A 12664-nucleotide genomic window follows, 5' to 3' on the forward strand; every position below is an offset into this window, starting at 1 on the left:
CTGCCCAAGAAGGGAACTTGGCATCCGTTTCGGCATAGCGCTCTGCAGCGGCTCATTATGCATCAAAAACACTATTCAATACTGAACTTCTATTTTTTCACAAGGAATGGCCAATATAATGCTCTGCATTTTGTATATCTCGGAAAATTTTTAAAATTTTTGTCGTTTTATTTACAAGTGCATTTCGTCAAGTTTTTTTCAATTTTTTTCTAAAGTCTAGTTTTTGAGAAATTATATTGTGTGTGACAACCCACAACTTCATATTCGAAGTTCTATGCCTAAAAAGCGAATCTATTTAGTTTTTTTTTTTTTTCATGTATAAATTTCATGTATAATTTTTTTGTATAAAATTTTAGACATGATAATTTTTACAGAAAAAAAAATCTACTGACACCTACAGAAAACTGCCATTTTGCCCACGGTAGGGAAAGAATTAAGCACACCACCGCCACGATGTGCCTGGAATCTTCCCTCAAAAAATCATGCAGTCAAAGCGCAGGAAAGCTTCGATAGCCAGATTTGCAAGCTTCAAATGGCTGGTTTATCTTCCTCGGCTTTAAGCTCTGTCACCAAGGCATTGCTGAAAAGGTGAAACAAGAAGGAAAAAAGAAACAAAGACGAAGACAAAGCATCAGTGAAGAAAGTTAAGCCAGTGGTAATTCCCTACTCCCGCAAAGTTGCCCACAATCTGAAGCATGTGGCTGTCAAGTACAGAGTTTCTGTAGTCTTTTCTGCCCCCACAATGATCAATTCTGGAAGTAATATCAAGAAAGTGTGTGAAACTAAGCGTGCTAACCCTTTTCTGGAGCGTGCTGTGTGGGTTGTGCCACTGACTTGTGGAAAGGTTTACATCGGGCAAACGGACCGGTGCATGTTGAATGTTTAAAAGAGCATGAACTATCGCTAAAGAACTCAAATTTGACACTCCACTGTAAGGAATACGAGAAAGACGAAAAGAAGAGTTGTGAAGCCAGGCTTCAAGAAACAAGAATTGTCTGCAAAAGTAAAGACGAAATCACAAGCGAATTGATAGAGGCACACAAAATTGCAAAAGTGCGAGTGCCTGCATTAGCACCCCCTCGATCATGATATGTAGAAAAGAGTACAAGTTTTTAGGTATGTTTTAGAAACTTGAACCCACCATGTCCCTTCCTTTGCTTTATTTGTGATCGCACAAGTGTTCACCACCTTTTGTTCCCTTTTTTTTCTCTCTAATGGCTACATGAGCAGCTGTTTGTCCACTTGTCCTGTGCCTCTATTTCAGTGTGCCGTCGTCGTTGCGCTTGAGGTATTAGAAGTAATGCTGTGTAATGCGAGATTTGGTAGCAGCTGTGGAAGGATTTTGAGTTCATGACCTGAGGCAAAAAATTTGAGCCCGACATCCACTTAAGTGCACAATTACAAGAACTCTAGTCACATTCAAATTTTCCCCTGCTACTCCGGCCACAATGAAGCGGGAGTGGGCATTTAATGGCTGTCAGAGTAAAAAAATGAAATGTTATGCTCTGCAAAAGTAAGCTTTGAATGCACGCAGCTGACCACATTAACGGCTGCTTGGCTATTTTTCAAACTAGTACTATAACCAAGTCTTGTTGGCCCATTGACCCTTTAAAGCACCACCAATTCTGATAGGATCATGTCTTAATTTGTTTATTTATTGCAAGTACCTACAGTGCCCATGAGGCATTATTGTAGGGGGGATACAACTACATACAATAACACATGCAAAGAAGATATCGGGAAACTTGTTAGCAAGGTAACACAACACACTAATAGAACACTAAACGAATTCACAAGTAGTATAAGTGATACATAGCATACATCAACACAGTGCTGGCAAATGCACGAGATCTGGAAGAAATATATCACAACATCATTTCAACAGCACTTTGGAAGTCAGGTGCACAAACTACATCATTCGGAAGCTTATTCCAGTCCAGAATTGTGTTAGGGAAAAACGAATACTTAAATACATTAATGCGGCATTGATAACTCTTAATCTTTTTCGTGTTGTCTAGTCTTTCCGAAATGTAATATGGCTGCTTTAGATAAGTGTTTTTATTATTTATTTTTATTTATATGTCAGACAGACAGGTTTCGCTGCACTATTTCTCTATCACCTCCTTATTACTATCTCATAATGTCCTTATTACTATCTCATAATGTCCTTATCACATCTGCATACCCATCCTATCCCTTTCTCTCACCGACTTATAGGCACAAACTAGGTTCATCCCTCTTCTTCAGTAACATGGCAGAGCTATGGCTTAATTTGGTTTACGGGGTTCAATGTCCCAAAGCGATTAAGGCTACGAGGAATGCCACAGTGAAAAGCTCTGGAAATTTCAACCACCTGAGGTTCTTTAACATGCACTGACATTGCACAGCATATGGGCGCACTGAAAAGCAGCCAAGATTCGTTACCGAGTGTCCTTGTTGGCTTTCCATCCGGAGGTAACAGCAAAAACGGGAGACGAGGAGATGACACGCGCTAACAACCGAGCCACAGCAGCTGGTCCAGAGTAGCTATGAGGTTCCCGCATGACATTCCTGGGTGTTCCTAAAAATGAGTGCTCACCTGCTCCATGACCTTGCGTGCCAGGGTGACTGGGTGGCGGACGGTGCGCACGGCCCCCACGGCACCGGCCTTCATGTGGGTGCCCTCCATGATGAGGGCATCCATTTCCACTGTGCTCTGCTCGGTCAGCGAGGAGCCATAGCCTGCACCAACCACGCTGAGACTGCTCCCACTGTAAGTATATGCTATCAGGCGCACACCTGATTTCTGAAAACACCACGCTGCTGATGTGACACCTGTGCTAGGACAGGCTGCTTTTATCTGGAGGTTGGCTGGTTCACACAAGTCCGCCTTCTTACCCCGACAGAAAAATTAGGAGAATGTTTAAGCTGTACCTTAACTTGGTCTTGGGGCACAGCATGTTTCAATTCTCAGTGGACAGAGAGAAAAGCTTCATTTACACGAGGGGACATGCACTCAAGTTTTTATTTCCCTAAGACTCATTTGATTTGCACATGGCAGCGGTGGCAGGCAGCACGCGGTGACCTGCTCCGGTGATCTGCTCTAACTACTACGCAATATTCTTGCAGAAAATGCCTACCTTGCTCTCGTCTCTGCCGATCTGGATCAACGTGATTTTCCCATCATTCCCCTGATAAGGACTACTCAATTGGCTACACGACTGTCGACTTCCGGAACATCGAAGTGCCCTGGCCGTGCTTAAAAGGCGGGATCCACCGGCTGCGCTGACATTTGCACACAGCAGCGGTGGCAGGCAGCACGTGGTGACCTGCTCCGGTGATCTGCTCTAACTACTACGCAATATTCTTGCAGGTTGGTGGTTTAGTATATCTTTTTAAAATGTCGTTTGGGTAACCACTGTTGCTGCCGCTGCCGTTGTTTTGTTTTTTGTTTTTTTTTTATATATATATATTTCCTGCTGTTTCTTCAGAGAACCCTCATTTTGAGAACATGTCGCAGTGTTTGGTCTGCTGCCATGAGGATGTGGCTGATGATGAAATGATTTTAGTATGCTCTGCTTGTAACTATTCTTATCACCTTGGAAAATGCTCCGGTGTGTCTCCATCGAGCTTTCGTAACAGGGTGACTCATTTAGGTCAACCTGGAAATGCGCAACTTGTGAGTCAGAATAAAGAAAAGGGGGGTGCTCCTTCAACAGCTGAGAATGCAAATGTTGAAAGCCTGCTAAAGGACCTGAATGACAAATTTTCTTTGCTTCTTCCCCTCGTTGCAAAGGTTGACGCACTCAGTGAACTCGTTGCGAAAGTTGATGGTATTGAAAGTTCAATTAAACAAGTTTCCAACCAGTATGACACTGTGCTAGAAAGTCTTGAGAAACAAAAGAATGATATGACTGCGGTTAAGAAAAGAGTAGAAAGCATAAAAACTGGAAAATCCCTTGTGACCACACAGAACTGGAGCAATACAATCGCAGACTGAACATAAAAGTGCATGGTGTTGTTCACGACCGGCTTTATTACTTGGCAACCTGTTCATCCCGCCGCCTCCTACGGCAGCGCGTGTCCGCGCAAATATCACGTGATTCCTCAGTAGGGATGGCGCGCCGCGCCAGGTGGCGCCACAACTTCCCCTCATTTCGGCGCGCGCCGTCGCTGCCGCTATTCGCAACTCTAATGAACGACAGGGGGCACTGAGAAGTCTGGCCACACTTCGATTGCACGTGGCTAACGGAAACGGATGGACTGGTGACAGCAGGAGCTTCCGAAGCGTCAAATAGATGAGTTCTTTCTTTTATTAACTTTATTTCGTTTTCAGCTAGTTAGGTTAGGTGCAGCCTAACGAACAGATTTTAGCTCTTGGTCCTAGCGGCCTGGTTTATCGTGCCGGCAGCTAGGTTTTCTTGGCGTTCATTGTTTAGCTATCTTGTTTAGATAAATATTTTTCTTTCTAGGCTATTGGCATTCGCAGAATTGGTTTTTAACGCGTGTTTGCTAGTCGTTTCTTGTGTCTTCTTTTGGCAATTTGTATATTCTGAGAATTCGTAATAATTATAGCTCACTCGAAGAGCGCTTTAGATGTGCAATCAAAAGAAGGTAAAGTGTACTAAGTGTGAGGCGCAGGTTAATCTCAAGGAAACGCGTTTTGACTCTGTAGGTGAAGCGGAAGGCAACAACCTTTTGTGTCGGTGTTGCGTACTGAATGCGCGTCTAGATAGACTTGATCAAGAAAGGGGCAGTGTAGTGTCTCGTGTGGAGGATTTAGAAAATGAAGTATGTTTGCTAAGGACCGAAAATCAGAAACTGCTTGGACAGCTTACTCAAATTGAAAAAAAAGGGGCCGACTTTGTCCTTGGAACCAACAAGGACGAACATTCCAATGCGGGCCACGTGGCTGGGGCCAGCACTGGCATGGAAGGCATAAGCAAAGTAGGTCAGGCGGATCCGAACCGTCAGAGTTATTTAGAAGCAGCTAAGACGCCGGAAAGTAAGGAAGAAGTAAGGAAGAATGAAAATCCCAGAGATAAGGACACAGATAACCGAAAGCAGGAGCCAACAGTTGGGAGAGAGAGAGAGAAGGCCCAGGTGCTTATCGCCGGAGATTCTAACATGAACAGGTGCAAGCGAGATATCCTGGAACGTGTAAGGGGTGATAAGAGAGTGTTGGTTGGAGCCTTCCCAGGGAGAACAATGAGGGCAGTGCTAAAAGAGAGTAAAAATAGGCTGTTGAAGAATTCCGCAGAGCGCAGTATGGTAATAGTAGCCGCGGGGCTAAACGATGTCCTAAATGGTGACGCTGCAGGAGTGGTGGAAAGTTTAGCTAAGGGAGTTGACGAGATCAGTGAGATAGCACAGCAGACGCAGATAGTTGTATGCACAGTACCAGAGGTGCTAAGATTGAACGGAAAGATAGAAAAGGACGTGGTGACAGTTAATCAGGACATAAGAAAGTTAAGCCTGGAGAAGCGTTTCGAAGTGGTTGAGGTAAACAGGGAGGTACATAAATCAGGTTTTGGTAGGGCCTTTCAGCGAGATGGCATTCACTTTAACAGAAGGGTCGGAGCAGAGATCGGCTGGCGCTTGGCAGGCAGGGCTGTAGCTTTTTTAGGGGGTCCGCGAGGACTCCGTGCACAGAGGTAGTTAGAAGTGAAGCAGAAGAAAGTGTAATAATGGAGGCTGAGCCCCCAAAAATGGCAAAGAGTAGGTCGAGAAATAAAAGTACAAAAAAGAAATTTAACACAAGGATCAGCTACATAAACATGCAAGGAGGTAGAAAAAGAGCGAAATGGCTAGAGATAGATCAGCAGTTGAAGGATGACAAAATAGGTGTGTACGCGTTTTGCGAGGCTCATCTCAGGGATCTAGAAGATCCGCCGTTTATAGAAGGCTACGTCTGGGAAGGGTGCAACAGAACGAGAACGGAAAAAAAGGGTGGAGGGGTAGGTATGTTGATACACCAGGGAACAAATTGGCAAAGAATTAAATCATCTTGTAAAGAGCATATCTGGGTTTCAGGAACAATTGCCGGCATAAGGACATGGCTAGGGGTAGTTTATTTAGGAACAGGACATCAATGCAGGCAAGAAAACAGGTATCTTGTTGAATGTCTCAGTGACGATATAAGCCAGTTTGGAAACGGGGCCAATATTATTCTGCTGGGGGACATGAACGGCCACATCGACGATCTGGATGGATACATGGATTGTAACGGGAAGCTAATGCTAAATTTCTGCGAGCGACACGATCTAGCTATAGTAAATAGAGAAACAAAATGTGAACGCCAAATCACGTGGGAACTCCGCAACAGGCAGACGACCATTGACTATTGTCTAATGTCGCAGGAAATTTATAGCAAGGTCACAAAAATGGAAATAGACGAAGAAGGGGAGTGTAGTCTGGGAAGTGATCATAAACGTATTAGTCTGCAGATGGAGCCCTTGATGAAAAGAGAAATGGAACTCAGACAAAACGTAAATGCAAAATTAAACAACGATCAAATAGCGCAGATAGCAGCAGACATAGAGGAAGCAATAGAGAAAAGCCCCATGGAAGACTGGGGTTATGAACAGGTAGAACTACTCATAAGGAGGAAAATTCAGGAGGTTAAAGTAGCAAACCGCTGGAATGGAAAGAGGAAGCCACGGAGCTGGTGGAATAAGGAAATCAGGGAAGCTATTGAACAACGACGGGCTGCTTCAAGGGAACACCGAATGGCAAAGAAAGCACAGGTTTCTCAGGAGGAAATCGACCAAAAATGGGAATCATATCGACAAAAGAAACTTCAAGTGCAGGCCCTCGTCCAAAGTAAAATAAGACAGTCCACCGATCGCTGGATGGCTGATATACACGATGCCTCTAGAGGCGGAGCAAGAAAATTCTGGAACCATATAAGCTGGCTAGGGAAGAAGAATCAAAGAAAGCAAGATCGGATTCAAGATAACAAGGAAAATTGTTCAAAGAAAGACAACGCAGTGAACTACATTACATCAGTTATAGCCGAGTCATTTAAGAGCGACGATAGGGTAATCTCCGCAAATCAGGAAGCAACACAAGGTAGCAGAATACAAAGCAGCTTAGAACTGACCAATCTAAACTGGAAAAAGGCAGAAAAAAATATTCCTAAAAACACATCTACAGGAATAGATGGAATTCCGATCAAGCTGATTAATGAACTCGGTCCAAAAAGTAAGGAAACGTTGTTAAAAGCTCTGGAAACAGTCATAACGAATAAGCAAATTCCGGACAGCTGGCGGCATAGTAAAATGAATTTGATTTATAAAGGGAAAGGAGAAAGGATGCACATAAAATCCTACAGGCCGATTACCATAACATCGGTTATGTACAGGTTAGCCATGCAGGCAGTGAAGTTAAAGGTGCAAGCATGGGTTGAAAGTAACAAGATACTCGGAGAACTTCAAAACGGCTTTAGAAATGGTAGGCGCTTAGATGATAGCCTGTTCGTGCTTACCCAATGCATCGAAATATCTAGAGTGGAAAATAGACCTTTGTATTTGGCCTTCCTGGACATAAACGGGGCGTACGACAATGTAAGCAGGGAACTCCTGTGGAACATATTAAAATAAGAAGGTATCGGTTATGAGATAATAGAGTTCCTACAGGAAATATACCGGGATAACAAAGTAGAAATTACGTGGGAAGGGATAAGAAGTACGGAGGATGTCAAAGTATGCAAAGGATTAAGACAAGGCTGTCCTCTATCACCAGTGCTGTTCATGCTTTATATGATAAACCTGGAACGGAGGATACAAGACAGTAACCTAGGTTTTAACCTGTCATATAGATTAGGTGGAAAGGCGGTAGAGCAGCGCCTCCCCGGTTTGATGTATGCAGACGATATTGTGCTGCTAGCTGAGAGTCCGGAAGAATTGCAAACTCTAGTTAAGTATTGCGGAGACGAAGGGGACTCTCTAGGCTTCAGTTTCAGCGCAGTTAAGTCGGGTCTGATGATTTTCAACGGCTCAACTGATCAGGGTCTTAAAATACAAGGCCTTGAAATACTCAGAGTAGCAGAATATAAATATTTGGGGGTATGGGTAAACGAAGGATTGGCATACATTGGAAAGCATGAGCAATCACTTAAGGCCAAAGGGCGAAGGAATGCCGGGATAATGAAGCATAAGGCATTGTGGGGATACAATAGGTATGAGGTTTTGAGGGGTATTTGGAAAGGAATTATGGTGCCCGGACGTACTTTAGGAAATGCGGTTTTGTGCCTAAAATCAAAGGTACAGCCGACATTAGAAATAAATCAGAGATGCATTGGACGATTAGCACTAGGTGCCCACGGCAAAACTATAAATGAGGCGGTACAGGGAGATATAGGCTGGGCATCTTTCGAAGTACGGGAAGCTCAGAGTAAAATATTATATGAGGAACGCCTGAGGAAATTGGACAGTAACAGATGGGCAGCTAAAGTATTTAAATACCTGTACCTAAAAAGCGTTGACTCATAATGGAGGAAAAGAACTAGGAAACTAACTAGTAAGTATGCTAGTAACAAGGACGGAGAAATAAAGAGCATTAAGCAATAGGTGAAAAACACAGAAGGTAAAAATTGGATAAATTCGATGAAAAAGAAATAGAGTGGGGAATTATACCGAAAGTGGAAAATGCAGATCGGGAAGGAAGATTTCTTTGATAACTCAAGAGGCAGTGCCCTACTTTTTGAAGCTAGATCAGGGTGCCTTAGAACACGCAGCTACAAAAAGAAATTTAACAATGGAGATGACGCATGTGCTGTATGTGGAAACTCCAGTGAAACAAGTGACCATATTATATTTGAATGTAATGGTATCCATCCGGAAGTTGGTGCAGGCACAATCACTGTTCCTGAAGCTCTGGGGTTTAGAGATAACAGTGGCCGGGTGAATAAACCGGCGGTGGAAACTAGCAAAAAACGACTGGAAGATTGGTGGCTTAAAAGCAGGGAAGTGACATAATGTTAGTAATGTAGGAAAAAAATTTAATAAATAGAATGATGGTTTAGTTAACCATTCTAAATCAATAATTAAGATATAGGGAGAAAAATGAGCATGATAGCTACTGCTACCACCCCGTTTCAAAGGGGACGCTCCTATATTCGCTCCATCCATCCATCCACACTGCGCAAGATAGTGGAAATATGTAGGGTACCGCGTAACTCGTCCCTTGAAAATGTATTGCTGTTCCTTGCTTGTGACGAAATTTGTAGTGTTTTGTGAAAAGTGGTCGCATTTATCACGGTTCACGCTGCATTCTGACATAATCCAAGTGTACCAGGGACTATCAGACCGGAGTTGCGCCGGCGTCGCTGAAGATCCTCAAAAAATCGTGATTAGCTGACGAACGTGTTTATGAAATCTACCGTGGAGAAAAGCGACGTTTGTCGCCGATGCTGCTGAGAGACGGAAGCACGTTGGGACTGCAGTGTGTGTACATATTGCTACAGGTAAGGACTTCAACAATTTCGCCACTATTCAGCGTGAATGAAAAGGCGCCGCGCTCATCGTGCGAGCCTCCGGTCGTCGCGCTTGTTGCCGCTGTTTGATAGCGCTCAGCTGTAAAACCTTTTTTTTTTTTTTTTTTTCTTCGGTCTACAGTTTGTATTTTTTTTCGTTTCCGAGGATAATATGAAGCTATTCGTGGCGAGAAGGGTCATCACGATTATTTAAAAAAAAATGTTTTTTGATTAGATTTGCCTTGTGCGCGATAGTGCATTTAAATTAACAGTGCATTTCACAGAACTAGTAAAACAATTCTTTCATGATTGATGGTGCCGCTTGCATTGCTCGGTGTTTATTTCAGTACGCAGATGTCTTGCGTTTATGTGTTATGTCGCTACGCCGACTGTCTGCGTCGTGCAAGTATGCATTTGCTTTCCTCGAGGGTGCGAGCGTGATCAGTGATGCCTTCGAAAAGCCTGCGCTCTGCGTCGCCTCTTTCGCGTGTGTATCTATGTCTACGCTATCGGATACCATAAACTCGTTCTCTAGCGAGGTCCTCGGGAATTTTCGCTCCCGCAGGCAGTCTGTGACCGAGAAGCTTGTTAGTATAAATAACGTATTGTGTCGTATTCACACGCTGCTCGCCCGTCTGGCTTATGTCTACTTTTCGACGAAGTACTTCCAACCCAGTTACAGGGTTAAAAAAGAAAAAGAAAAAAAAGGCGCTAAGAAAATTGATAAAAAGGCAGACAGGAAAGTAAATGGTATCTCACCCATTACTTTTTAACTGGCCAGGTTTCAAGGAAGCATGCCACCGCTGTTGTAGGATGGGTAGCAAGAGAGTTCTTTATTTTTCATTTTTTGGCACCAGCTTGAGTTTGAAACTTTTCTGGTTACATGATATATATCCTGTTCTCTATAGATCGCAAAGTACCACTAGGAAGATATTTCAGGAGATAAAGAAATTCTGTTTAAGGAAGAATATGCTTCTGCATATTTTCGGGGCTAATAACTGGAGCATGGTACAAGAAGAGCCACTTGCCCTTTCTTTAGGGTCATTGACCTTTTTTACTAGACTGTGGAACAGCATATGATTGTTATTCTTTTGTGTTGTTTTAAACACGTTTCTTAAGACGTTACATATCTTTAGTAAAAGAATTGCATCATTTTGTTTCTAAAATTTCAGTTGCTAACTTCCTTGTGAATTATTCTATTTGTGCTCTGTTTACAGAAGCTTTCTTCACCATAATTTTATCTTTATACAATTTCTACAATTTCTACAATTTTACTGCTAGTATTTTTCATTCTTCTGATTGTGTTTTTTAACAATGCAGCTGAAAAGGCCTGCAGTTCACATGGGGGGTGCACGAATAAGAAAGTGTCGAAACCCAGGTCACTATTCCCATGCAGTATTGTAAATGCGTTATCTCCCCCGCCTTCAAGTCCCCGCGCTTTTAGAATCCCTTTCTTCTTCTCCCACTGCGGACAACCCCTCTTGATGACGCACCCCTCCTCACTCCTTGGAACATTGGAGAAGGTTGGGAGAGGATGGGTGGGGGAGAAGGAGGGAGGGTTTGGAGGGCGTGCTACCCTTTTTTTGCCTTTTGTTAGTGTTGGTTAGTTTGTTTTCGGCCATGCGGCCGTAGAGCGCTCGCGGAAGAGAGCCGGGAGCGCCCATTCGTGCGGCTGTATGATGGCCTGGTGTCCATGTCACTCAAGAAAGTGGCAGCTAATTTTCAAAAAGCGCTTTAATCCAATGTTCAAGGAATGTGAATCGTCAAATATGCGATTCGTATATAATTGTCATTTCCTAAGATACACAGTTTTGTTCCCAAGCAAAAGTGTTCGCAAAGCGAGTTGTCTGTAATTTTGAAGTGCGAAGAAAAGCAAGAAAAAAAATAGAAAGACCCTACTAAGAACGCATTTGTTTTTGCCGAAAAGAGCCAAATCTGGGCACCGAATTAGGTGAAGTTCAGCTGCAATTTTTAGTCTGCTCAAAGATCTTCAAAGCTGTCACTTATAGCCTTCCAATGTGTTGCTGTGGATAAAAAAATAAAACTGCATTTTGCTTTCTTTCCGCCAAGGTGCATTTGGCTCTTTTCGAAACAAAAAAGAAACCTCTTAATTGGTTTCAAGATAGCTTCTATTCATTGCAGCGGACAGTGCCGCTAAGATTAGAGAAAAACCTTGAGCTTGGCTATTTTGCTTTTTATCCAGTTGCACTCTCTCTAAAAAAAAAGAAAAGCATGTTGAACTTTGACACGGCGGGAGGCTTATTAGACACCTGTAGTAGCCGTATGACATGTTCACGTGTCTTCTGTTACAGTGTTCACACGCCATGGACCGCCACTAATTATATGCACTTAGTCGGTTAACAACCACCAGCTGCTGTTTTCGACATAGAAAAAAAACGTCAAAATCAAAGGCTTTGCTGTTTCTTAAGCATAGAAATTATTTGTACAACGCTCGAAGAAAGAATGGGGAAGAAAAGGCCCTCCTTTTCGCATAACCCAGTTGCGCCCTTCACAAGAAGAAGAAGGAAACGCGCACAAGCTTGTCGCCAAGGCGTCCGCTAAAAACCATTAACTTCTGTGGGGGGCAGTAGGGCGCTGACCCCTGCTTTCCGGCTTTTTCGACTGTCGACAAGAAGGGTGGGGTGAGAGGGGATTGTGAGCAGGGGGAGCCGATACACGGGGAAACACACGTGTGGCACTTACTTCACGGGATTTCAGTACTGCGGGGAGATGGCCCATTGCCTCCGACACGCGAAAACCGCCACACGGGGAAGCGTGCTACACCCGTCCACATCAACTTACTTCACTGAAGCCTCCATGGCTAAAGAGCTTCTGCGGAAAGCTGCGAGAGGACCGGCGGATGTGTGTGTGTGGAACATGCGGCACAGAGGGTGACAGGAAAACAGTCGAGTCTGACACTGAACATTCTCTTGAGTGCTCAGATATCAAAAGGATTGCTTCACTGCAATTATTGCACATTCCATCTTTGCCAGGCAACAAGGCTTGCTTGTCAGCTTCCTAGTGTATCCAAATAACACCCCTTATAATTTGAGGAAAAGGGTGCTCTTTACCTTGTAAAAGTTTAGAGCTTGGAGGTAGTATGGTGCTGTATTGCATGACTAAGAAATAAACTTTGATGCTTTATCTATTCATTCATTATTACAGCGCAAAGACGGACGGGACAAGAGGAGGACACAACAGCGCTGACTG

General features: G+C 43.5%; 1 protein-coding gene across 7 annotated transcripts in view; it reads right to left on the bottom strand.

Moving 5' to 3' along the window:
• Window positions 1–12664, bottom strand: part of LOC146171902 (isoaspartyl peptidase/L-asparaginase) — a 290995-nt gene that overhangs the window by 88249 nt on the left and 190082 nt on the right. For all 7 annotated transcript variants that reach the window (XM_084586141.1, XM_084586140.1, XM_084586146.1 and 4 more), the window contains one exon: window positions 2579–2721. In XM_084586141.1, the coding sequence (XP_084442267.1) occupies window positions 2579–2721 (143 nt within the window). The remainder of the gene's footprint in view (window positions 1–2578; window positions 2722–12664) is intronic.

This window comes from Amblyomma maculatum, unplaced genomic scaffold (genome assembly GCF_055883805.1).
Source record: "Amblyomma maculatum isolate TAMU_Amacu unplaced genomic scaffold, ASM5588380v1 scaffold_15, whole genome shotgun sequence".
Taxonomy (NCBI): domain Eukaryota; kingdom Metazoa; phylum Arthropoda; class Arachnida; order Ixodida; family Ixodidae; genus Amblyomma; species Amblyomma maculatum.